The 27,996-nt window shown below is 44.6% G+C and overlaps 1 protein-coding gene across 2 annotated transcripts in view; it reads right to left on the bottom strand.

Annotated features, from left to right (window-relative positions):
• Positions 1–19,132, bottom strand: part of ATP9B (ATPase phospholipid transporting 9B (putative)) — a 338,734-nt gene extending 319,602 nt beyond the window's left edge. For both annotated transcript variants that reach the window (XM_045006684.1, XM_045006685.1), the window contains exon 1: positions 18,963–19,132. In XM_045006684.1, coding sequence (XP_044862619.1) covers positions 18,963–19,057 — 95 coding nt within the window. In that variant the 5' untranslated portion in view covers positions 19,058–19,132. The remainder of the gene's footprint in view (positions 1–18,962) is intronic.
• Positions 19,133–27,996: the final 8,864 nt, after the last annotated feature.

The following is a 27,996-nucleotide window of genomic DNA, read 5'->3' as shown; positions in this document are numbered from 1 at the left end:
TACCTTTGATAACAGCAGCTCAGTGATTGCGTTGGCTACTTGCATGACAGCAACCCCCACAGTAGATTTGCCCACTCCAAATTGATTGCCAACTGACCCATAGCTGTCTGGCATCGGTAGCTTCCACAGGGCTATCATCACTCGCTTGTGAGCTGTGGGGCTGCTCTCATCTTGGTATTCTTGTGGTTCAGGACAGGGGAAAGCAAGTCACACAGTTCCATGAAAGTGCCCTTACGCATGCGAAAGTTTCGAAGCCACTGGGAATCATCCCAGACCTGCAACACTATGCAGTCCCACCAGGCTGTGCTTGTTTCCCGGGCCCAGAATCGGCATTCCACAGCATGAACCTGCCCCATTAACACCATGATGTCCACATTGCTGGGGCCCGTGCTTTAAGAGAAGTCTGTGTTCATGTCCTCATCACTCGTCACCGCGCTGCCGTTGCCTCCTCACCTGGTTTTTCAGCTTCTGGTTCTGCATAAACTGCACGATAATGCATGAGGTGTTTACAATGCTCATAACTGCTGCGGTGAGATGAACTGGCTCCTTGCTTGCCGTGCTATGGCATCTGCTCGGGCAATCCAGGGAAAAGGGTGCGAAATGATTGTCTGCCGTTGCTTTCACGGAGGGAGGGTTGACTGACGACATTTACCCATAACAACCGGTGACAAATTTTTGGCCCCATCAGGCATTGGGAGCTCAACCCAGAATTCCAATAGGAAGCAGGGACTGCGGAATAGCTACCACAGTGCACCTCTCAGAATGTCGATGCTTGCCACGGTACTATGGACGCACAGCAACGAATTAATGTGCTTAATGTGGACGCATGCACTCGACTTTATACAATCTGTTCCCAAAAAAAATCGACTTCTGTAAAATCGGAGTAATTTCATAGTGTAGAAATACCCTAAGTATTTATCCTTAGTTCTACCTCAGACTTCACAGGTAATACTAGGCAAGATTAACAGAATGCTTCCTCCAGCGGACAGAACTAAAGTAGAACTTGGGGCTTGTGCTGCAGGGCTGTTTCATTGCTGTGTAGACTTCCGGTCTCCAACTGGGCTCTAGAATCCTGCGGGGTGGGGGCGTGGAAAGTGAGAATACAGAAAGGTATCTGTGCAACATGCATCTTTTTCACACCAGGCTGCAACCACATCATTTCCTCTCCTGTATAGCCTCTTCCTGCAGTTTTGGTTGCATTTCACTCTTGTTCACCTTTAATGTTCTTTTAAATAGAAAACATCAGTACCTTATTAAAATTAAGATTTTATTGTCACAAAAATCAGGAAATTCAGAGTTGAAGTTCTCATGTTAACTTTAACTCTGCTCCCTTATGCATTCATATCACAACAGAATTTTTCATTACATAATATAACATATCACATATTAGTCAGCCAATACAATAAAATGGAAAGTACTAGCTCTTTCCATTACTGTACATGAATCAACATGTCATATTATTACTACAAATGCCATTAAGGTGAATTTTAACACTGTTTCACCAATAAGACTGAGTAAATTGAATTGCTACTAGAATTTCACAGGTAAGTCAGAGATGCCTTGTTTTTCCAACAAAAATACACCATCTTGATCAAATACAAGATAGCAGGGTAATTCCTGTCATGCAGAACTAAAGGCACATCCTCCCAGCAGTCACCTACTGGGTTCTCATCTCAAGGCATGGGGCTTCTACCACTTCCTTGAAAATTTTAATACCTGAACTGGCCAATATACTGAAAAGAAGAACTTTGAACAGGCAGAGTAATGAATAAGTCTTCTCCCAATGCTAATTATTAATTATGATTCATCCATTGATGCTGCAACCATGCCCTTTACGAATTCTTCAGGTGCAGTTCCCTATCAACCATCTATGCAAATATTCAATCATTTTATTCTAGTAGGTAATTCTAATACTTCCTTTTAACAATATAAATGACAGATACAGTCATAAAAATGAAGGTCACCCTGTAACTGGGGTTCTTTGAGATGGACGCTACACATTTCAAGTTCTTGGGGATGTGCTAGCCAAGCAGCTTGAACAGTAGAATGCTTTGTAGCAGTGCCTGCCGTGGTCTCCCTACCCCTGAACATTCCAACGGCTAGATTATAAAAGGAGGAGCATGTGTGCCTCAGTTCCTTCCACCCCCTTCTTAGGTCTGAGACTAAAATTAGAACTCTGAGGAAGAAGTGAGGATGGGTGAGGAGTGTAAATGCACAAGAGTCCCTCTCAATGAACTCCAGCTTCATTAATTTCTATTTTGAGTAGCCTTCCACAGTCACACTCTTGGGACTGTTTGATAGGCAGTACTGCTAAATGAGGAAGGTGGGACATGGAGTCCTAATTAAACAGTGACTGGAACACTGCCCTACCAAACTGCACATTGCTCCAGATGCTAAATCATGAATAATTTTTAGTGAATGTGGAGTACAATTCCATGTAATAGCACTGCAGATCTGAATGAGTATATACTATATTCATGCCATAGAAGCTGCCTTAGCCCTAGTGGAATGTGACTAGTTTGTAGCTTTCTTCAATACATAGTCTAACCCAAGGGTCGGCAACCTTTCAGAAGTGGTGTGCTGAGTCTCCATTTATTCACTCTAATTTAAAGTTTTGCGTGCCTGTAATATATTTTAATGTTTTTTAGAAGGTCTCTCTGTAAGTCTATATATTATATAAATAAACCAGTGTTGTATTGTAAAATAAACAAGATTTTCAAAATGTTTAAGAAGCTTCATTTAAATTTAAATTAAAATGATCTCACGCCACCAGCCCGCTGCTGGTCTGGGGTTCTGTTCACCTAGGCCGGCAGCGAGCTGAGCGGGGCCTGCGGCCGGGACCCCAGCTGGTAAGGGTCCAGCAGCCAGAACCCCAGGCCGGCAGCAGGCTGTGCGGGGCCGACAGCCGGAATCCCAGACCGGCAGTGGGCTGAGCAGCTCAGCCCACTGCCGCTCAAGGGTTCCATCCGCCGGCTCCTGCCAGCCGGGATCCCGGCTGCCGGATCCGCTCAGCCCACTGCCAGTCTGGGGTCCCGGCCCTGCCCACATACAGTGGGTACCTACCTTCTCCCTGGATCTGGCCCATTCTCTTCTTCTCTCTGCACTGAGCTGAGGGTGGGAGTGCACTGAGCACAGGGCTGGGGTGAAGGGTCTGGTCAGGAGCTAGAATGAGGGAGGGGGATCAGGAGGTTTGGGTGTGGGGCACTTACATGGGCGGCTCCCATTTGATGCGAGGGGTGCAGGAGCTCCCGTTTGGTGCTCACAGTGGGGGTGGGGATGTAGGGGGTGCGGGGGGCTGGGGATGTGGGGAGGTGCAAGAGTCAGGGCTGAGGTTTTTGCGGGGGGAGGAGTCAAACAGAGGGCTGGGTATGTATGAGGAAGGTACAGAGCTCAGGGCAGGGGTCTGGGGGGGTGCGGGGCTCAGGGCTGGGTGTGTGGGGGGGTCAGGGCTCAGGGCAGAGGTCTGGGTGACTGCCCCCCTCAGAACCCCCAACCTCCCCACTCCTTGTCCCCTGACTACCCCCTCCTGGGACCCCTGCCCCTAACTGCCCCCCAGGACCCCACCCCCTATCTAAGCCTCCGTGCTCCTTGTCCCCTGGCTGCCCCCTAGGATCCTACCCCCTACCTGTTCCCTGACTGCCCCGACCCTTATCCACACCCCCGGGACTCCCATGCCTATCCAACCGCACCCTGCCTCCTGACAGGACCCCCAGAACTCCCAACCCATACAACCCCACCTGCTCCCTGTCTGCCCCAACCCCTCTCCACACACCTGCCTTCTGACAGGACCCCCAGAACTCCTGACTCATTCAACCCCCACAGCTCCTTGTCCCCTGACCACCCCCTCCAGAGACTCCCCCACCCTAACTGCCCCCCAGGACCCTCCTTGCTCCCTGTCCCCTGACTGCTCTGACCCCTATCCACCCCCCACCCCGACAGACCCCGGGACTCCCATGCCACATCCAACCCTGACTGCCCCTTCCAGAGACTCCCCGCCCAGGATCCCACTCCCATCCAACCAACCCTGCCCTCTGTCCCCTGACTGCTCCCACCCCTTATCCAACTCCCCCAGCCCTGGACCCCTTACCATGAGGCTCCAAGCAGAGCCAGATACACTGCCCACCGGGAGCACTCAGCCCCGCCTCTCAGAGTGCTGCGTGCACGGTGGCAGGTCTCTGGTTGAGCGGGGAGTATGTCTGCCTCCCCGCGGAGCCAAACACTGCCCTGCAGGATCACGCAGCCCCGGCCCCCAGAGCGCTGTGCGCGCGGCGGCAGGGCACCAGCAAAAGGGGGAAGGGGGGGAGGGGCCAGCACCTTGCTGCTCGGCCGGGCGTTCCGGCCCAGGAGCGCGGACCCCGCAACTTGCCACGCTGGGAGAGTGGGGCCATTTGCCCACCCCATGCACATGCCTATGCTTCTGTGCCCTGTCCCCACAATGGGAGCGGAGGGCAGAGGAGAGCGGGCCGGGATGGGCAAGATTTTTAATGGCACACTGGAGTCCCAGCAGGCAGCAGCATGCCATTAAAAATCGGCTCGCATGACATAGGTTGCCAACCCCTGAGTTAAAACAACAGTCCTTAGAGAGACTCCATTTAAGAGAAGACACAAGCTGTCCTCGAGAACAACATACCATTAGCCAAGAGACTATCATCTTTGCTCTGTCTGTTCTGGAGACAGGAGTGAAAGTCAGACCCACCCCACAAAACCAATCAGCAACTTTGTTTAAAAGCCATCCTGGCCTAGAGATGAAAGTGCAGGGAGAAATTAGAAATAAAGAAAACATTATATAATGAATGGAAAAAGATGAAGCAGATGGAGCTGGCACACAACAGAAATTAGAAGCTATAAAGCATAGAAAATTTATAGGAGGAGCTGAAAACATCAGGGGGGGGAAATCTACAGTTGGCAGAACCTAAGGGAGGGAGCGGGAGTGGGGGAGGAGGGGAGAGAGAGAGAGAGAGGTTTAAGTATAATCAGGAATGAAAGAAATCCTAAAAATGGTATGGACCAGTACTAGACAGAGGTGGTTACATTATTAATAATGCAGAAAAAGCAGAGTTTTCAATGCATAATACTATTCTGTACTTGGAAAGAGGCAGGATGGTACGTTAATACTGCATAATGATGAACTACTTTCCAACCCACTAGTAACTAAGGAGGATTTTAAGCAATACCTAGGGATAAACATTTTTAAATCAGCAGGTTCTGATAACTTGCACTCAAAAGTCCTACAAGAGTTAGCTGAGGAGATCTCTGGCCTGCTGAAAATCTTTTAAAAAGTCTTGGAATATTTAGGAAACTCCAAAAGACTAGAAGCATGCTAATGTTTTCCTAATATTTTAAAAGGGCAAGGGAGATGATCTGGGTAATTATAGGGTGGTTAATGACATCAATCTCTTGCAAAATAATGGAAAACTTGATACATTATTCAATTAACAAAGAATTAAAAGGAGAGAATATAATTAACATCAGTCAAAATGATTTTATGGAAAATAGGTCGCCAAACAAACCTGATGGGATTTCAAACTTGCCTGATAAAAGCAGGTGTGTACATATAACATATTTGGACTTTTTTTTTTTTTTTAAGGTATTTGACTTGGTACCGTACAACATTCCAATTATCCAGCACTATACAACATAAATAAAACACACATTGAATTGATCAAGAACTGGTATAACTCAAACAGTAGTTGTCAATAGGGAATTATCATTGAATGCAGGTGTTTCTAACAGGGTTCCACAGGGATGAATTTTAGGCCCAACACTACTCAATATTTTTGTCAATGATCGCAAAGCAAATATAAAACCACTACTGATAAATACAGATGACACAAAGATTGTTACAGTTGTAGATAATGACAACGACACAGAGCTATCTGGATAGTTTGGTAAGTGGAACCCATTCAAAAAAAATGCTTTGTAATACAGCCAAATGCAAGGTCATATTTAGGAGCAAAGAATACAGGGCATCTCTGCAGAATGGGAACTATATCCTGGAAAGCACTTACTCTGAAAAATATTTAGGAGTCATAGCATACAAATAACTAAACAGGAGCTCCTAATACAATGTTGTACCAAAAAGGACTAACGCAATCATTGGTTATATAAAGGGAGTAGCAAGGTGAATGCAAAGTAATGCACATTGGAAAACATAATCCCAACTACCGCTACCTCGCTATAACGCCAGCTGATATAATACGAATTTGGATATAACGTGGTAAAGCAGTGCTCTGGGGGGTGGGGTTGCGCACTCCGGTGGATCAAAGCAAGTTCAATAAAACACAGTTTCACCTATAACATGGAAAGATTTTTTGGCTCCCAAGGACAGCGTTATATCGAGGTAGAGGTGTATATATATATATATAAAATGATGGGGTCTAAATTAGCTGTTACCATTCAAGAAAGAGATCTTGGAGTCATTGTGGATAATTCTCTGAAAACATTCACTCAATGTGCAACGCAGTCAAAAAAGTTAACAGAATGTTGAGCATCACTAAGAAAGGGATAGATAAGACAACAGAAAATATCATATTGCCTCTATATAAATCCATGGTATGCCCACATCTTGAACACTGCATGCAAGATTGGTCATCCCATCTCAAAAAAGATATATTGGAATTGGAAAAGGTTCATAAAAGGGCAACAAAAAATATTAGGGATATGGAACAACTTCTGTATGGATTAAGATTAATAAATCTGGGACTTTTCAGCTCTGAAAAGAGACAACTAAGGAGGGATATGATTGAGGTCTATAAAATTATGACTGATGTGGAGAAAGTAAATAAGGAAGTGTTATTTACTCCTCATAACACAAGAACTAGGGGTCACCAAATGAAATTAATAGGCAGCAGGTTTAAAACAAACAAAATGAAGTATTTTTTCCACACAACGCACTGACTGTGGAACTCTTTGCCAGAGGATGTTGCGAAGGCTAAGACTATCACAGGGTTCAAAAAAGAACTAGGTAAATTCAGGAAGGATAGGCCCACCAATGGCTATTAGCCAGGACAGGCAAGGATGGTTTGTTAGAAGCTGGGAATGGGCAATCGGGGATGGATTCTATTAATTCCCTCTGGGGCACCTGGCATTGGCCACTGTCGGAAGACAGGATACTGGGCTAGATGGACCTTTGGTGTGACCCAGTATGGCCGTTCTTATGTTCTACCTCTGTATAATACGTTGGTGAGACTAATACTGGACTACTGCATCCAGTTCTTGTGCCCACTTCTTAAAAAGAATATTGAAACATTTGAGGCAGTCGAGAGAAGACCCATACAAATTATTCAAGGACTGGAAAAAATGTCATAGAGTGACAGAATTTAAAAGCACTATCTGTGTAGCTGGTTAAAAAAAAAAGATTAAGAGGTAACTTGATCACAATGTGTAAGTGCAATCACAGGGAAAATACACCAGGTACCAACGGCCTCTTTAATCTAGTGGAGAAAAGCATAGCAAAAACCAATAACCAGAAGCTGAAGCCAGATAAATTCAAATTAGGTACACATTCTTAACACTGAGGGTGACTAACCAATAAAACAATCTATCAAGTAAAGTGGTGGACTCCCCATCTGTTGACATCTTCAAATCAAGACTGGATTCCTTTCTAGAACATATGATTCAGCCAAACACAATTTATTGGGCTCAAGAGAGGATAAATGGGTGAAATTCTATGACCTGTATTATACAAAAGGTCAGATTAGCTGTTCCAGTGGTACCTTTTAACTTTAAAAACCTATGACTATCACATCAGGAGGGAAGGCGCTCCTCCAACTGAAGAGGATAAAAAGGAATGAGGCCCTTTTTACTTATTTTATTTTTAATCCCAAGACTTTCAATTTAAAACATCAGGCTCCAAGGCTCAGCTGCCCTGACAGAGGGATTGGGTCTTAGAGATGACCTGCTGAAGCGGGGGTGGTTTAGCACCACTGAACTTGAGTAGCAGGCAACCCTGAGAGAAGGCTTGGGCAGGACTGTGTCTTACTGTTCACATATGTGAAATAAAATAATTAACAGAATCTATGCCCCAGGCAACACATCATCTAAACCTCAAATCAGTACAATATGCAACAGTCATAGAAAGATATGCAGATTTTCTGACTGAAGTGCTTTGCCACCTCAAATACAACTACCATGGAACTATATTAACAATGGATATTTTCTTAATTGGTTTACTTAGTATCACATAGAAGTAGTTTTGGAATAAATTGATCAATTAAACAGTAATAAGTCACCAGGACCAGATGGTATTCACCCAAGAGTTCTGAAGGAACTCATATGATATTGCCACACTACAAACCGTGCTCTGTAACCTATCGCTTAAATGAGCTTTTGTACCAGATGACTGGAGAATCTTTAATGTAATGCCAGTTTTTATAAAAGGCTGTAGGGGCGATTTTGGCAATTACAGGCCAGTGACAGGTGACTTGGTTGAAAATATAGGGAAGAACAGAATTATCAGACACATATGAATATGATATGTTGGGGAAGAGTCAACATAACTCTTGTAAAGGGAACTCATGCCTCACCACTCTATAAGAGTTCTCTGAGGGGGTCAACAAGCCTGTGAACAAGGGTATCCAGTGGATACAGTGTAACTGAACTTTCAGAAAGACTGACAAGATTCTACACCAAAGGCTCTTAAGCAAAGTAAGCAGCCTTGTGACAAGAGGGAAGGCCCTCTTGTGGATCAGTAACTGGTTAAAAAACAGGAAACAAAGGATAAGAATAAATGGTCAGTTTTCACAATGGAAAGTAGTAAATAGCAGGGTCTCCCACGGATCTGCACAGAGACCTATACTGTTCAACATATTCATAAATAATCTGGAAAAGGCATGAAACAGTGAGGTGGTAAAGTTTGCAGATGATACTACATTACTCAAGATAGTCAAGACCAAAGCTGAGTGTGAAGAGTTACAAAGACATCTTACAAAACTAGGTGAGCAACAAATTTGTAACTGAAATTCAATGCTGATGCATGCAAAATAGTGCAAGTTGAAAAACATAATCCCAATACAAAATGATGAATTCTAAATCACCTTAACTGATTACTCTCCTTATAGTGTGTATGGTAACATCCACTGTTTCGTGTTCTCTGTGTGTGTGTGTATATATCTATATCTTCCTACTGTATTTTCCACTACATGCATAGAAAGAAGTGGGACTGTAGCCTATAAAAGTTTATGCTCAAATAAATTTGTTAGGGTACGTCTACACTACAAGACTATTTCGATTCATCTTAATTCGAATTTCTGGAATCGACCTAATGAAGTCGAAGTTGTGTATCCACAATAAATACACTAATTCGACTGTGTGAGTCCACAGTAACGGGCGAAGCGTCGACTTTGGAAGCGGTGCACTGTGGGAAACTATCCCACAGTTCCCGCACTCCCCGCCGCCCACTGGAATGCTGGGATTTCCCAGCAATGCATGCTGGGGGGGGGGAAATTGTGTGGAGGGTGGTTTTGGGTAACTGTCATCATTGAACCGTCAATCACGCCCAGCATCCCTCCCTGAAAGCGCCAGCTGGCAATCTGTTCGTGCACTTTTCTTCTCAGTGACAGCACGGGCGCCACAGCACTGCGAGCACGGATCCCGCTGCAGTTGTGGCCGCTGTCAGCTCCTCGCAACTTATCGTCCACCTCTTCCGCAGTCAGCTGCTGAGAAATTTGGCTAATTTTCAATGGTGCTGCGAGCAGTGGTGGACCATGGGGGACATTTTACCAACATCAACGTCGGGTGGCCAGGCAAAGTTCATGACGCGCGTGTTTTCAGGAACTCTGGTCTGCTTAGACGCCTGCAGGAAGGTAGTTTCTTCCCGGACCACAAAATAACGCTTGGGATGTGCAGATGCCCATACTGATCTTAGGGGACCCAGCCTACCCGCTAATGCCCTGGCTCGTCACGCCCTATGCAGGCACCTTGCACAGCGACAAGGAACTCTTCAAGTACCAGCGAGCAGCGTGAACTGTGACTGTTCAGTTTCTTCACAGAGAAGCTGAACCTGCCCCTGTTTCTTTACCAAGTTACTGTTGACTAGCCTCTGCAGTTACATACCCCGTCCACCCCGCTTCCCCAACTTCTAACACACATTTAAAAATTAAAGTACGTGCTCCACTGTAGCTTTACAACGGTGTCTTTATTGATGACTTTGCATTAAAGGGTTGAAACTGGGACGCACACTGTGTTGGGTAGGGTGTGTGGTCATGTAAAGACAGCCTCTAAAGTCGAGGTTTGACATGCTCCCGCTCCCAGACCGGTCAGCAGTGCCGGACTGGTTGTTTCAACGGATCCTCCATCCCTCCTTTTTTGGACTCTGTGTGCGGGGGCTATGTGGCCTTGTTGCGGGGGAGGACGGATACAGATTCCTCTGCTGCGTGGCTCTGCGGTCCATTACAGGGACCGTTGCATGACATCTGTAACCTCCCTCCCCCGCTACAAATGCACGTACCACCCTCAACGACAGAAAACCTGCAAACCACCTCCCATACCAGCTAACCGCCTACTGACTGCACTGTGTGTGTGACATGCTGCTGATCCAGCCCCCGTCTCTGTACCCTGCTAAAGGTGACTGTCCTATGCATTACACTACCCCCTCAACCACCCAACGACCCACCCAAGACATGTAACACAGCGTTGTGTAAAAAACCATGACGGAAAAAGTAAGTAACAGAAAACTACTTTTAATAATCAAGAACACAGTAAGGGAAGGACTTTTCAAAATGTAGTAACTGATAGCTTTTGGGTAATTTAACACTGTCCTGTGGTGCAGTGACAGTTTTCACGGCCCCTGGTGACCCTCCTTCTTGTTATTTTTGATGAGGGGGGGATTGGAGTTTGAGGCGGGGGTGGGCGGTTGCAGATACAGTGCAGGGGGGCTCTGTCTTCCTGCCTGCGGTCCTGCAGAACATCGACAAGGCGCCTGAGCGTGTCCGTTTGCTCCCTCATTAGTCCAAGCAGCGTTTGAGTCGCCTGCTGGTCCTCCTGACGCCACCTGTCCTCCCGTTCGCAGAGTGAGCAGTGCTGCTGACTGAGGTTCTCCCTCCACTGGCTCTGCTGGTCCGCCTCGGCTCTGGAGCAGCCCATAAGTTCAGCAAACATCTCGTCCCTTGTCTTTTTCTTACGCCTTCTAGTTTGCGCCATCATCTGTGAGGGGCATGGTGCATCAGGTCGTGATACAGTTGCACCTGTGTGATGTCAAAAAGGTAGTGAATTTCTTACAATGATACATTTTTTATACAAAGAAACATAGTCTACTCTGTGTCTGTGAACAAGAGTATGCACAGCACCTGTCTCATGCGCACTCACTAATGGAAAGTTCGATTTCTCTGAATGCGCTTTCATTGCCTGGGGTATTGGGCTGCAGATCAGAGAACCTTTGCAGGAAAGAAGAATTTGTGTAGCAGCAAGGCATGGTAAGCCAAACACTTTTGGATTCATAGAAGTGAATGTACAGCTCTGTCCTCTTGATGCAGGCAATCCTGAAAGCATAAACTCGGCCCCTGTTGCACCCCCTCGCGGCTGTTCACTGGGAAAGATCTCTGTATGCTGCCACTCTGTAGACTGCAGCACATGGCTGTTAAGTGAGGCTTCTTGATATGCAAAGGAACAGTTAAGCGCTCCCATTACTAATAGTACCCCAATTACTCTAATTTCATGCAGGAGTGTGCGAGAGAGATCACCCTGAGGAGAGTCTCACGGGCAGAGAGAGCGCGCATGCTGGAAGAAAGCCACCACCACCCAGGGGCCTACTCTGCCATGCTCGTGAGGGCAATGGTCCCAGAGTTCCAGCTTGTAGCATGGAAAGGCAAAGTGTGCTACCTCGGGGCACACGATAACCTACCTCTGCCAAGGAACCTCCTGCATAGACTTTTAGATTACCTCCAGGAGAGTTTCCTGGAGATATCTTATGAAGATAAAAGTTCCATCCCCCTGTATGTAGACCTTCTGTTCTCCTAATGTCTCTCCCTGTTTAATTACTAAAAAAATGTTAACTCGTTGGTCTTAGCTGCTTTTAATAAATAAATGTTAGCTTGTTTAAAGCACTTACGGACTGATCCTTCTCCCGATTCAGGGTCCGTGGTAACGGCTGGGGAGGGTTGGTAGGGGATCTCAGAGAGGGTGAGGAAGAGATCCTGGCTGTCGGGGAAAGCGCCGTCGACTCCCTCGTCCTCCTCATCTTCCCCGTCCGCGAACATCTCCGAGGAACAGTCCGTCGACACTATCCCATCCTCAGAGTCCACGCACACTGGTGGGGCAGTGGTGGCAGACCCACCGAGAATGGCATGCAGTGCCTCGTAGAAGCGGCATGTCTGGGGCTGGGCTCCGGAGCGTCCGTTTGCCGCTCTGAGTTTCTGGTAGCCTTGTCTCAGCTCCTTGACTTTCACGCGGCACTGCATTGCATCCTGGCTGCATCCTCTGTCTGTCATGGCTTTGGAGACCTTCTCGAAGGTCTTTGCATTCCGTTTGCTGGAGCGCAGCTCAGAAAGCACAGACACATCGCCCCACACAGCAATCAGATCTGAGACTTCCCAGTCAGTCCATGATGGGGACCTCTTTCTAGTCTGAGATTGCCTGGACTCCTCTGCTGGAGAGCTCTGCATCGTTGCCGGTGCTGCTGAGCTCGCCCCGATGAGCAACCAGGACATGGGATTCAAACTGTCCAGACAGGAAAAGGAATTCAAATTTTCCCGGGGCATTTCCTGTGTGGCTGGTCAGAGCATCCAAGCTCCGACTGGCGTCCAGAGTGTCAACAGAGTGTTGCACTTTGGGATAGCTCCCGGAGCTACTAAGATCGATTAGCATCCACACCTAGCCTAATTCGACATAGCCATGTCGAATTTAGCACTACTCCCCTTGTCGAGGTGGAGTACCGAAGTCGAACTAAGGAGCCCTCTATGTCGAATTAAATGGCTTCCTGGTGTGGACGGGTGCACGCTTAATTCAATTTAACGCTGCTAAATTCGATTTAAAGAGCTAGTGTGGACCAGCCCTTAGTCTCTAAGGTGCCACAAGTACTCCTGTTCTTTTTTCCCAATTAGCTGTTATCACTCAATAAATGGATCTTGAAATCACCGTGGATAGTTCTCTGAAAAACATCCGTTCAATGTGCAGCAGCAGTCAAAAAGCTAATAGAACGTTAGGAACCGTTAGGAAAGGGATAGACAATAAGTCAGAAAATATCATAATGCCACAACATAAATCTATGGTATGCAGACATCTTGAATACTGCTTGCAGTTCTGGTCACCCCATCTCAAAATATAGATACTGTGTATTAAAATTGGAAAAGGTACAGAAAAGGGCATCAAAATTATTAGGGGGACGTAACTGCTTCCACATGAGGAGAGATTAAAAAGATGGACTGCTCCGTTTAGAAAAGAGACAACTCAGGGGAGATATGATACAGGTGTATAAAATCATGAGTGGTGTCTAGAAAGTGAAAAGGGCATTGTTATTTACCCCTTCACAAAACACACAAAGCAGAGGTCACCTAATTAAATTAATAGGCAGCAGGTTTAAAACAAACAAAAGGGAGTACTTCTTCGCACAATGCACAGTCAACCTGTGGAACTCATTGCCAGGGGATGTTGTGAAGGCCAAAACTATAACTTGGTTCAAAAAAGAATTAGATAAATTCATGAAGGACAGGTCCAACATTGGCTATTAGCCAAGATGATCAGGGATGCAACCCCATGCTCTTGGTGTCCCTAAACTTCTGACTGCCAGAAGCTGGAACTGGATGACAGGATGGATCATTTGAGAATTGCCCTGTTCTGTTCATTTCCTGTGAAGCATCTGGCACTGGGCCACTGGCAGAAGACTGGATACTGGGCTAGATGGATGATTGGTCTGACCCACCATGGCCATTCTTATTTTCTGATGTTCACAGAATCTGAACAAGAAACAAGCGATTGTAATGTGAAATCAAGGTAATTATGAATGAGGTATCCAAACTCCTGTGAAATTTTTGGTTCAGATTGCAATCAGTATATGTTTTCCTGCAGAATGTTAGGTGCTTATTTACCTTTATTTCCACAAACTGAAGATCACTAAATATTTTTGAAGAAAATTGTCTTGTATAAAGCTTCAGCTTTCTTAATGTAATTTACAGGGAGGGTTGGGATTTTAAATGTTTCTTCGCTTAATGCTAAGATCTGCTTTAAAACGCTGTTAAATAAAAGCTAGTTGCATTTATTGTCTCTCTCCCCCAAAAAACTCTTATTGCTGACTGAGTAGTAGATTAACAATTCAATTTATATGAACAAAAGTTAAACATTTATGGTTTTATCATCTTTCTATTCTGAACAGTTTTGTCACCATTTGTCAAACCAAACAGACATAGATAAGCACTCTAATGGCAGATCTATACTTAAAATACTGCAGCAGTGCAGCTGCACTGGTGCACCTGCACTGCTATAGCGCTTCAGTGAAGATGCTATTACACTGACAGCAGAGCTTCTCTCATTGGTGTACTTAACCCACCTCCGTGAAAGGGGGTAGTTATGTCAACATGAGAAGCCTTCCCATCAATACAACGCTATCTACACCAGCGGTTAGGTCAGTATAACTAGATTGCTCAAGTGTATATTTTTCAAACCCTGAGCGACAGTTATGCAGATGCACGTTTATTGCGTAGGCCTGGCCTAAGAAATGCAGCATTTCCCAGTAGTCTTGGCTTTCTAAGAATAGCTGTAGTTCAGAGAGAGAGAGAGAGAGAGAGAGAGAGAGAGAGAACGAACGGTATCTATTATAGTTTCTCCCATCTCCTCAAAACAATAAACATGTTGGCCTTTGCTTATTTTTCACTCAGTCATGTGGATTTCCAACCAAAATAAGGATATGAGAGTCAGCTGACAATACTACAGAACTGTATAGCTAAACTACCCCCCCAAACAGAAAATAAGAAATGGATTCTGCCAATTCAATCCTATATCTTTCTTTCCAATAAAAAGTGAATCAGACAATTTTTTTTAAAATACTTCAGGTTTTAAAGATTCAGAGAAAAAATATGCAGGACTTGGTGCATGGTTTTGCAGCACTGGAGTGTCTAAACTACAATACATGGCACACACATCCCTATTCTAGCACCAGACTACCTTGTCACAGAGTATGTCAACAGAAAGGGCTACTTTTCCATGATAATGCAAGTGCTGGTGGATCACTAGGGATGCTTTACTGACATCAGTGTGGGCTGGTCATGGAAGGTGCATGGCACACACTTCTTTAAGACCACAGGACTGTTCAGAAAGTTGCAAGCAGGGACTTTCTTTCCAAATCAGTGGATTTCCATTGGGAATGTTGACATTCCAAAAGTGATATTGGAAAAACCCAGCCTACCCCTTCCTCCCATGGCTCAAGAAGCTGTACACCAGCAACTGCGACAGCACCAAGAAGAGCTTCAACTACAGGTTCAACAGTTGCAGAATGACAGCTGAATGTGTAGAGTAGACCAGGCCTAACACAAATTAAGGTAATATTCATTTTAGGTGAATCTGCTTGACTTTTGTAGGTGTTATGGAAAGTACAAGCGTTCTAGCTGAGCCTTTGGATTTTCAAGGATTTGCATTTCAATTTGACCATGTCTTCAATGGTCACATGTAGAGGGAGAGATATGGATTGGTTTTGGAGCCCAAGAGGAAATACTTTCTGGTAGTCTCTTCCCTAATCACCTGGAGCCTGCTCCTGAACAAATCTGGTCAGGAATATTCTGAGAAACAGGGTTTTCGTGGGAGCTTCCCAGGGCTTCTACCAAACAAACCAACCTGGAGCTGGCAATCCCAGGACCCACAGCTCCAGGACAGCCACTCCATGAAAACTGCCCCAGGGCTGGGAATCCCATGGCACCAGAGACCGCAGTTGGGAAACATCACTGCTGCAAAACCATCCACTCTGTCCTTCACATTGACCAGAATCACAGTCTGATGTAGCCGGAGGTGATTAACAGCACTGTACTCTCACCAGGGCTTCCAGGCTCCCTGCCACCTGAACTGGGATCCTGAAAACCCTGGGACAGGCATCCAGAGTCCACAACTAGAGGGCAGCTACAACATACAATGTGTCCTGATGCCAGGGATCCCAGGGCTTCCACAGTCCATAGCTATGGGGCAGCCTCGCCATGCAGACTAGGGCCAGGGATACCTAGGACTTCCAGACACCCAAGCGCCTAATTCCCACAGTCTGGGGAGTCAGGTGGCTTAGGAGTCTGGAAGCCTGGGGGTTCCCAACTCCAGAGCATTCTGCACAGTGGACTGCCCCAGAGCCACAAACCCTGGAAGCCTCAGCAGCTGCTATTGAACTTGACATGATTCTTTATCAGTTTCACTGAGCCTATGAGGGAAGGACAGCAATGAAATTGACCCAACTGAGCAGTTTCATTTGGTATTCAGTGATGAGTCACAGTGAAACTTAATAGAATCAGTCAATTTCAGTCAGCAGCTCAAGGAGCATACTCCCTTTCAGAAACACAATATGGGAATTCACATTTTGTAAGAAATTTCAAAATGTCCAAATTTCCTATAAAATTGAAATTCTGAGATTCAATTACTTCTACTCCTGAGCTGCCACCATCCCCTTCCCCAGCCTGCCATAAAAAGAGGAAGGATATTAAAATTAATTGCAGAAATGATTACCCTCATGCCAGGAAATATGGGAGTCTGACAAAACTCACCTTCCTGGCAGAGTCCAATGCCACCTCATTTTGCATATCCATAAGTCTACCCTCCAAAGCTGTGGTACAGATATGCCCAGACCTGTACAGCAAACTGAAAATCTAAACTTCTTCACAACCCATTTAAGATAGCTTCTTTAAGGTCATTAACTGATATTCTCAAATTGCCCTGACAAACCACTTCCTTCCAATAGCAGAAAAGCTCTGATCCTGTATTCAGTTTTGGGAAATACGAAAACTCTTTAGTATCTGTTTTAAAGTGAAGGACTAATGCCTTGTTTACACAAGGAAACTGTATTATCTAGAAACTGGTTAAGTTTGTGTAACCCTCTTCTGTATAAGCTATTTTAGTCTGAAAAGTACCTTATATCAATTTAATTTATGTCAATTCCTTAGGGGCTTCAAACATTGCTAAGACCAATGTTTTTCCTCCTACAGTAGAAGAGACGATGACTGCAACACACAAAGCAAGGTAAAAGCAGCAGCTTCCTGCTATGTTTAGGTACTGTGTCACCAACTGCTCCAGAATATATACAGAATCATAAGTGACTGAGTTCAGGTCCGAATAGGTTAAATAAAACCTTTTTGTTCATCAAGCCCTAAGAGCAATACTGTATCTTCACTGCAGCATTAACTTGAGTTATCTACATTCCTCTCAAACAAACCAAGCTCGAATTAGAGCAGCCACACTGCAAAGTAACACTCAAAATGTACAGAGTGATTGTGCTAGTAACTAACAAGTTGTGTTAACTCAAGATACACTCTATACACCAAAGGTATATCTACACTGCAGCTGGGAGCAAGACTCCAGCCCAGGCAGACAGACTCACATTAGCAGGGCCTGAGCTAGCATGCTAAGAATAGCAGTGTGGACATCACAGCTCAGGATGGAACTCAAGCTCTCAAATCCAAGGGGTCAGGTGGGCTTGAGAGCCTAAGCTCCAGCTCAAACCATAGCATCCACACTGTTATTTTTATCATGCTAGCTTGGGCGCAATTCACATGAGCCTGTCTACCTGGGCTGGGAGGTCTGATTCCAGACGCTGTGTAGATACACCTCTACAGGTCAGCCAAGTCAAGTTAAAAAGCACTACCAAATTCAAATTAAGAGGTGTCATGTATGGACAGTACTCAAATTTGGATCAACATTTGAGTTCTAACTCAAGTTAATTATGCCACGAAGACAAGCCCTTGGTGACTTGCTGAAGGTCACAGTGCAAGTGAGGGGCAGAGCAAGGAAGAGAAGCCACATTCCTGAACTAGCCACGAGACAGTGCTCTATCATATTTTAATAAATATTTCTGTCTTTATTTTAAGTAAAGACAACACCAGTATGCCCTGATCTCACAAACACTTAAGCATGTGCAAACTTTTGTGCAAATGAGCAATTTCATTAATGTCACATAAAACTGAGCACATGCACAAGGGATTGATTGCAAGATTAGAGCCACCTTCTCCGCAGATCACACTATAATGTAAGGCTCTTTGAATTGCTATGTAAAAAATAGCAAAGGTACACGGTTAAGATAAAAAAAGCTTTATGTGTACATTGTTTTGCTAATCTACCATGCAGACTTTTTTAAAATCTTATTTACTTTGCACTATTTGTTCATTTTTTTAATTTTTCAGCTCAGCGAAAATAGGCTCTCCGTGCCATTGCTGATGATGAAAGTAACCAGCGGTCACGTTTAAATCCAAACACATAGTTATCAACTTTTTAAAAATGAAAGTTAGATCACACTTCAGATACCACAATGGCTCCCTAAGCCCTCATGCTCACTTTCATGGATTCAAAATCTCCCCTGGGCAGACCAACAGAAAACAGGGGAAATGGACCAACTTACTATGGGAATAACGACACTGCCTATGGGTGAATGGGGCAGACAGAGCCTCCCTTGCCAAACACAGGAGTGTTAGGGCCGGGACTCATCTCCACAGCCCCTTACAGGACACCTGCCGCGTCCCTCACCCCTTCCTTCCCCGGAGCCCTCTGACCCGACCCCCCAGCAGCGCTGAGAACTAGCGCCGTGAGCTCACACGCAGCTCCTCTGAAGCCCTCGCTCCCCCACGGCCCGGCCAGCGGGGAGACTCGCCCCGCTCAGCAGAGGGGAGGCCTGGCAGCGCCCGGGCGGGGCTGCCACCCTCCCCAAGCCGCTCCGCACTCCCGCCCCCGCCGCTTCATCCCTGCCCCATAGGGCGCGGAGAGAGGGGACGCGGAGGTAGGGCAGGTCTCGCCGGGCCGGGGCCCCTTCCACCCCCATCGCCACGGAGCCCAGGGGGCCCCTTCCACGCCAGTACCTGTTGTGCCTCTGCGCGGCGGGGACGCTGGTGTAATAGGCCGCCCGGCGCTGGGTGCTGCGCGGCACCGGGTGCAGCGGGATGTGGTCCGCCATCTTCCCCGCCCACCTGCCCGGAACCGGCTCCCGTCCGTGAACCGTCACCCGACGTCACCCTGCCGCGCGCAAACACCACGCGCGAGGACCTGCCGGAGACACCTGACGTCACCAACAGCTGATGGAGGGGGCGGTGCTAGGCGCGGCTGAGATATAAACCAGTGGGCGGGGCTTCCGCGGCCGCACCACCCAGTTGACCGTAAAACGCGCGCTCCCGCGCTCGTTCCCCAGTTCTCAGCGCGTGCGGAGTGGGCTGGGCTGGGCTGGGCGGGGCGGGGCGGGGCGGGGCGGGGCGGAAAGGTTAACGAAGGGCTTTGTGGCGGGGCGCCTGGGAGGGGAGGAAAGGTAGAGGGGTGGCTAGAGGCTGGCTGCTGTGTTGCGTGGGGGACTGTGCGTGAGGCGGTGGCTGAGGGGTGCAGGGGCTAGGAGCGGGGAGCCGCGCACCCCTGAGCATATTCGTCTGTGCTAATTTCGATCTTTTTGTGTTTTCATTTTAAAAGTACTTATTGAACCTTGTTGTGCCAGTGTTAGACGGGGAGCTGGAGCCGTACCCGCACCCGCAGGAGGTGACGGGACTGTGGCAGGCACCCGTGGTAGCACAGTGCGTGCATGCCTTGATTTCTTGCCTCTCTGGGGACTGAATTCCATCCAAAATGCATGAGCCCTGGGCCTGCAGAGCTGGGGAATGCTTAGTGGGAGCTCTGCCCCAGTGATGCTGAGGGAGTGCACGTTCACTTTAACTCCTGCTGGCTTTAAAATCGGGATTAACTTTTGTTTGGAAAAAAGTTACAGATGCTTAAAATACTTTTATGCTAAATCTTCAAGATGTAGTAAAATATTCTTTGTCTACATTTACAACTCCTACTACAGAGTAGCTGCAGCCCCACCAAAGCACTGTTGTGGGCTACGTGAGAATGGGAAAATGAAACAAATAGAAACAAAAAAGTCCTCTTGTCACCATTCGGACAGAAAGGCAAAAATAAAAAGCATACATTTTGGAAAATCTGTGCTTTTTAGTAACCTTTGCAGTCCTTGTCTGTGTGGGGCTAGAGGATTTTGCTGTGTCTTCCATTTCAGCTAGTTTTCCTCATTCTCGTGGTGGGGGACATTGATCAGCATTCACATCGCACTCCCCATCAGTATCTGGCCAAGGCCAGGGAAGCTAATGATCCAACCCATGGATCAAAAAGCAGCAGATCAAATTTGGTGAAGATTCTGATGGAACAAAGGAACCAGCTGCAGGAGTAAAAAGAGAATGCAGGCAGAAGCCCAGCAACAGAGTGGGGGCTACCAAGTTTATTGTACCCAATGCAACATGTATGATTACCTGCCTTATGGGCAGGTGGTGTATATGTGCATTCAGTGCAAGGAGCTCCTGGCCCTCAGAGACCATGAGTTGAGGGAGACAGAGGTACATAGATGAGACTTTCTGGGACACAGTAGAACGGTCCCACCCCCGGTTTGACAGCCTCTATGCTGTTGAGAAGAATGAAAGTCCCAGGGAAGGAGGGCATCTAACTGGAGCAGAGGAAAACAATCCCATAGTTAGGACCCTCCTTCCAGATGATGATGTGGTATCCTCTCACACTGAGGATACCCCTCCGGGGGAGGGAACTCCAGCTATTAGAAAGAGACAGGTATTAGTAATGGGCGATTCGATCATTAGAAACATAGATAGCTGGGTTTGCGATGACCAGGAGAACTGCATGGTGACTTGTCTGCCAGGTTCCACGCGCAGGGCAGCTAAACAGGCAGAACTGCAGAGTCTCAATGCGTGGATGAGACGATGGTGTAGGGAGGAGGGGTTTAGCTTTATTAGGAACTGGGGAAACTTTTGGGATGGGGGAGCCTATATAGAAAGGATGGTCTCCACCTAAATCAAAATGGAACCAGGTTGCTGGCACTTAACATTAAAAAGGTCATAGAGCAGTTTTTAAACTAAGGGTTGGGGGAAAGCCAACAGGTGTGGAGCAGCACATGGTTCGGACATCCCTTAGGGGAGGGTCTATTTATGGAGAATCTCTATGTCCTAGTGAGGATGAGAGGATGGAAAATGATAAAATATAGGCAGGGTCTGATCAGCAACAGTCAAATAAAGAGTCCCATTCAGTTACATCATGTAATGGCAGACAGCTAAAAGGAGGTAAGTTTTTAAAGTGCTTATATACCAATGTTAGAAGTCTAAATAATAAAATGAGTGAACTAGAGTGTATTATATTAAATGAGGATATTGATATAATAAGCATCACAGAAACTTTGTGGAATGAGGATAATAAATGGGGTACAGTAATACCAGGGTACAAAATATATTGGACGGACAGAACAGGTCGTGTTTGTGGGGAAGTGGCATTATATGTGAAAGAAAGCATAGAATCAAATGAAGTAAATATTGTAAATGAATCAAACTGTACTATAGAATCTTTATGGATAGTAATTCTATGCTCTGATAATAAGAATATAGCGGTAAGGATATATTACCAACCACCTGACCAGGACAGTGATAGTGACTGTGAAATGCTCAGGGAGATTAGAGATGCTACTAAAATAAAAAAACTCAATAATAATAATGTGGGATTTCAGTTATCCCCATATTGACTGGGTACTTGTCAACTCAGGATGGAATGCAGAGATAAAGTTTCTTGACATCTTAAATGACTGCTTCTTGGAGCAGCTTGTCCTGGAACCCACCAGAAGAGAGGCAATTCTTGATCTAGTACAGTGTTTCTCAAACTGGGGCTACCGCTTGTGTAGGGAAAGCCCCTGGCGGGCCAGGCCGGTTTGTTTACCTGCCCCGTCCGCAGGTCCGGCCAATCGTGGCTCCCACTGGCCATAGTTCGCTGCTCCAGGCCAATGGGAGCTGCTGGAAGTGGCGCGGGCTGAGGGATGTACTAGCTGCCACTTCCAGCAGCTCCCATTGGCCTGAAGCGGCGAACTGCGGCCAGTGGGAGCCGTGATCGGCCGGACCTGTGGACAGGGCAAGTAAACAAACTGGCCCGACCCGCCAGGGGCTTTCCCTACACAAGCGGCATCCCAAGTTTGAGAAACACTGATCTAGTCCTAAGTGGAGCATAGGATCTGGTCCAAGAGGTGAATATAGCTGGACTGCTTGGTAATAGTGACCATAATATAATTAAATTTAATATCCCTGTGTCAGAAAAAACACCACAGTGGCCCAACACTGTAGAATTTAATTTCAGAAAGAAAAACTACACAAAAATGAGGAGGTTAGTTAAACAGAAATTAAAGGGTACAGTGCCAAAAGTTAAATCTCTGCAAGCTGTGTGGAAACTTTTTAAAGACACCATTATAGAGGCTCAACTTAAATGTATACCCCAAATTAAAAAACAGAGTAAGAGAACCAAAAAAGAGCCACTGTGGCTAAATAACAAAGTAAAAGAAACAGTGAGAGGCAAAAAGGCATCCTTTAAAAAGTGGAAGTTAAATCCTAGTGAGGAAAATAAAAAGAAGCATAAACACTGGCAAATGAGGTGTAAAAATGCAATTGGGAAGGCCAAAAAAGAATTTGAGGAACAGTTAGCCAAAGCTAATGTGATGCCAATTTTTAAAAAGAGCTCCAGAGGTGATCCCGGCAATTACAGGCCTGTAAGCCTGACTTCAGTACTGGACAAATTGGTTGAAACTATAATAAAGAACAATATTTTCAGACGTATAGATGAACATAATTTGTTGAGGAAGAGTCAACATGGTTTTAGTAAAGGGAAATCATGCCTCACCAATCTACTAGTTCTTTGAGGGGGTCAACAAGCATTTGGACCCAGGGGATCCAGTGGATATAGTGTACTTAGATTTTCAGAAAGCTTTGGACAAGGTCCCTCACCAAATGTTCTTACACAAAGTAAGCAACCCTTGGATAAGAGGGAAGGTGCTCTCATGGACTGGTAACTGGTTAAAAGATAGGAAACAAAGGGTAGGTATAAATGGTCAGTTTTCAGAATGGAGAGAGGTAAATAGTGGTGTCCTCCAGGGGTCTGTTTTGGGACCAGTCCCATTCAACATATTCTTAAATGATCTGGAAAAAAGGGTAAACAGTGAGGTGGCAAAATTTGCAGATGATACGAAATTACTAAAGATAGTTAAGACCCAGGCAGACTGAGAAGAGCTACAAAACTGGTGACTGGGCAACAAAATGGGAGATGAAATTTAATGTTGATAAATGCAAAGTAATGCACATTGGAAAGCATAATCCCAACAATACATGCAAAATGATGGGGTCTAAATTAGCTGTTACCACTCAAGAAAGATCTTGGGGTCATTATGGATAGTTCTCTGAAAACATCCACTCAATGTACAGCGACAGTCAAAAAAGCAAACAGAATGCTGGGAATAATTAAGAAAAGGCTAGATAATAGAACAGAAAATATGTTGCCTCTATATACATCCATGGTATGCACACATCTTGAATACTGTGTGCAGATGTGGTCGCCCCATCTCAAAAAAGATATAATGGAATTGGAAAAGGTTCAGTAAAGGGCAACAAAAATGATTAGGGGTATGAAATGGCTTCCGTATGAGGAGAGATTAATAAGACTGGTACTTTTCAGCTTTGAAAAGAGACAACTAAGGGGGGATATGATTGAGGTCTATAAAATCATGACTGGTGTAGAGAAAGTAGATAAGGAAGTGTTGTTTACTACTACTCATAACACAAGAACTAGGGGTCACCAAATGAAATTAATAGGCAGCAGGTTTAAAACAAATAAAGGAAGTATTATTAGCACAGTCAATCTGTGGAACTCCTTGTCAGAGGATGTTACGAAGGCCAAGACCATAACAGGGTTTGAAAAAGAACTAGATAAATTCATGGAGAATAGGTCCATCAATGGCTATTAGCCAGGATGGGCAGGGATGGTGTCCCTAGCCTCTGCCAGAAGCTGGGAATGAGCGACAGGGAATGGATCACTTGATGATTACCTGTTCTGTTCATTCCCTCTGGGGCACCTGCCACTGGCCACTGTTGGAAGAGAGGATGCTGGGCTAGATGGATCTTTGATCTGACCCAGTAGGGCCATTCTTATGTTCTTATGGTACCACAGCACGAGAGAGTAATTAAATATCCCAGCTACCGGCCAATGGTGAACTATATCCCAACTTAATTTCTACCCTCACACATTAGCTTCTGAACTATCCAAAAAAGCATATAAGAATATTTTCATAATAGGAAGTTCCAACTCTCTCTTCACTCTGATCCTCCTCTTATTCAACAATGGCTGCAGCCCTTTTTGCTCAAACTGTCAAATGTCTGAAAAAATTCAGTCCAACAGGTGAAAATTTCAAAAACATTTTAAAAGCAGCAGAGAGTCCTGTGGCACCTTATAAACTAACAGATGTATTGGAGCATGAGCTTTCATGGGTGAATACCCGGTTCGTCGGATGGACATTTTAAGTTACTCATAATGAAGTTATGACAAAGCCCAGATGATCTTAACTATATTTGTCTCTAATGCCCTTGCTATGATATTTATAAAATTATTTATACATACACACAAACACAAGGTGGTGATGTGTGTTAAGATTTTATTGCCATGAGTTTGCAGACGCTGTGATTGATAAGTGTAGTCATCACTAGTGAAATACATACAGCATCATATGAATGCCAATAAAGTGTTTATTCCTCATTGTATCATATGTGCTGTATGTCACAGAAAAATATTACAAACGTTTTGAAAAACATTCATTTACCTCCACCTGTTTAGCCAAAGGCAGTAGTCCACATACCCAGGTCTTAGAAGGAGAGACAAAATTTTGACTTTTCTATAATCTAACAGCTAGCTAGATGACCAAGAGGAAAACTCATTTTTTTACTTTATTCCATTTTGCTTAATTGTAATATATATATTTAAACGTAAGTTATTTGTAACTACGTTAGCACGGTTTATCATGACTTTCTCTTTACCAAGCGCTCTGTGTTATGCCCTAATGTTGAATCTTATCATAAAGACCACAAACTCTTCAGGACATGAACTGAATTTGTGCAGCATCTATTCAGTCCTGATCCCAGCATGATACTGTAATGTAAATAGTTTATATATTTTATTCTTAAATTACTATTAATAGAAAAAGTATTTTGAATAATATTGGATCAAGATATGATACTTGGGGACTTTGCAAGAATAGAAGCAAATGTTTTGCATTCCTTTGGAAAGCAGGGAAATTGCCCTTTCATGTGGTTTAAAGCTTTTGTTTAGAGATCCAGAAACACTACAAGATATTGGACCTGTCATTAGTCCAGGTCTTTTGTTTTGCTTGTCAGGCAGTTCAGGTGAGAGCAATATCACATTTCAAGAAAATAAACATTTTTCTGGTATTCATTATTCTTTGTTTATTAAATGGTGGCTACATACAGTTTGTCACCTGGATATTAACACAACATGTTTATAATTTTAAATTTATACTATTCACCCTGGAATGAGCAGTCCAATCATCCACAATGATCCATTCCCTGTTTCCTTTCCTGCATCTCCCTGCCTTTATATAAGTGGCAGTGTTCCAGGATCTAGATACATGAAGATTGTGGGCTCTTGGTTTACCTAGGAGTGAGCTGGTGTGGAAACTGATTTGCATTTGTTGCAGATGCATGTCTCCCACAGGTGGAGAATCTGTCTAGTTTTTCCCCATGCCCCCACAGGGCTTTAATAATTTATACCTCCACCACTGTTCTATTTCTGGTATACGTATTCAAGGTTAAAACAGGATCAGGGTGCTCCCTTATGTATCCAAAATTTAGGTTACTCCCCGTTTGTGCCCTTTGGACCAAGTGTTTATCTCAGTTATACTAATGTAAACCTCGAGAAATGCCACTGACTTCAGTTGCGTATAAAACCAGAGTAAGTGAGTAATCATTTATCTGTATGTAAGCCTCGTGGAGTGTTTTAGAAGACAATTTTTAAAAAATTAGATATTCTCAAACTGTTGACTGAACCACAGAGCACTTCCAGGTTGTCTGTACTGTGGAACTGCTTTCTGTCACAGTGGTAAAGCAGCTGCAATATCAGTCTTCAGCTTTGCAACTAGTTGCAGCTCAGTCCAAGAGATGCTTATGGTGCCTAGGGACTTTTTTTGGTCAATTAACTAACTCATGTTGTGCTTTATCCGGTCGTCCTTGGCAGTGGGAGCTGAAGGCAGCAAGGGGAGACTCTGAGCCAATAATGTAAAGCCCAACAGTCTGGGAGAGTAAAGAGAGAGCATAGATACCAAATAGGGAGACATATGCTGATGTACGCATCAGTTCAAAGACATTTTATTTTAATCTTGGTTCCTTAATGACTTTTTATGTAACCAAATGCTGTCTTGCCACTGGAAATAGTGGGACTGGGAGGGGTGTTTTTTTGTGAGAGGATCTCTGTTTTAAAGGCCTGTTCCAGACTATGAAACCATTTTAGAATTACAATGATACAAAAGCAAGGATATTAAAATGCACACAAAACTATAAATAACAACAACATAAAAACATGCTATGAACACAATAAGAACTGGAAACAAAAAACTAATCTTAGATACAACAAACTTCATACTTTACCGTATAGCTGTCTAAATAACTGCAGGAGAGGAAATTTCCTTTCTACTGCTTCTATACCTTTGTTATTATTATTATTTATTATTTATTTATTATTCAGAGAGTACTGTGTTTGTCAGTTAATCTGGTCCTCCCAGATGTTACAATCTTTTCAGACCATCTTTCAAGGTCTTCGCTTTGGTAAATGTCACCTCTCTTTAACCCTGTAAGATTTATGGACAGCTAAATCTCCACTCCTCCTTTTGCAGACTATTCTCACCAAGCTGCAGGTCCCCAAGCACTGCTTGCACCAGCTGTGTCTCACCTTTACCTGTTTTGCTCTGATAGTCTTCCACCCACCCTGCTTTTAGAATAAAACTGAAAGGATGTCAGAATTGCGTCCTTGTGAGTTACCTCAGTAACCCCTAGATATTTTTGGAATTTCCCAGAGCTACATTTTTTTTTTGTGACAGCATTGATGGAGAAGGTGATTGTTCCAAGTTAGATGGCCACAGATGTAGAAAGTTAGGGGAAACCCTATAGTATTTGAATCAGACTATTGCAGAGACAGAATGGAGTAAATTTGCTATTTCTTATGTTGCTGAATGGATCCCAGTTATGTCTTCCCATAAGGCTAGCAATTGTTGATTGGGAGTGAACAGGATGAGAAGAATGAGGTACAGGGTTAATTTTTTTTACTCAGCTGTTAGACTTTTTTCTTAAAAAGAACAATTTTAAGAAGTGTCCGTGGTATCTCATTATGTGTAATAAACCTATGTCATAAACAGACAGTTAAGGGTTAAGAAGTTCACCTAGCCTAGCTGACACCTGACCAGAGGAACCAATGGGGGGACAAGATGCTTCAAGAGGAAGGAGGAAAGTTCTTCCTTGGTTCTGTTCATTAAGTTCTGTGCTGGAGTGAAAAGATCAATGAATCACCCAGCGTAGTGAGTATTACAGAAGGAATTAATTAGCTTATGTTTATTTCCTTTTGTGACTTTGTCTTTTTGCATTAGAGGGATAATCAAATTGGGTTTTCTTTTGTGTAACTAAGGTTTTTGCCCAGGGGAACATCCTCTGTGTTTTGATTCTGTTGTCTGTGAGAGTAGCTTGCATGCTAATCTCTCAGAGGTATTTCTTTTACCCCTTTTCCTTAATTAAAAGTCTTCTTTTTAAGAACCTGATTGATTTTTTTCCTTGTTTTAAGATCCAAGGGGTTTGGATCAGTGTTCACCAGGAAATTGGTGGAGAAGTCTCCCAAGATTACCCAGGGAAGGGTTACAGTACTTGGGAGGGAGAGATTTTGGGGGGGAAGTTTCAACTTCCAGCCGCTGGATTGTTTTATACCTTTTTCTGCTAGATGGAAGAGCCCATTGTGATGTTGCACTCCATATGTTTATGGAAATATGCTTATGAGTGTAAATAT

This window comes from Mauremys mutica, chromosome 2 (assembly GCF_020497125.1).
Source record: "Mauremys mutica isolate MM-2020 ecotype Southern chromosome 2, ASM2049712v1, whole genome shotgun sequence".
In the NCBI taxonomy this organism is placed as follows: Eukaryota; Metazoa; Chordata; order Testudines; family Geoemydidae; genus Mauremys; species Mauremys mutica.
Note: the sequence above shows the minus strand (reverse complement) of the source record. Positions and strands in the feature narration are given on the sequence as shown.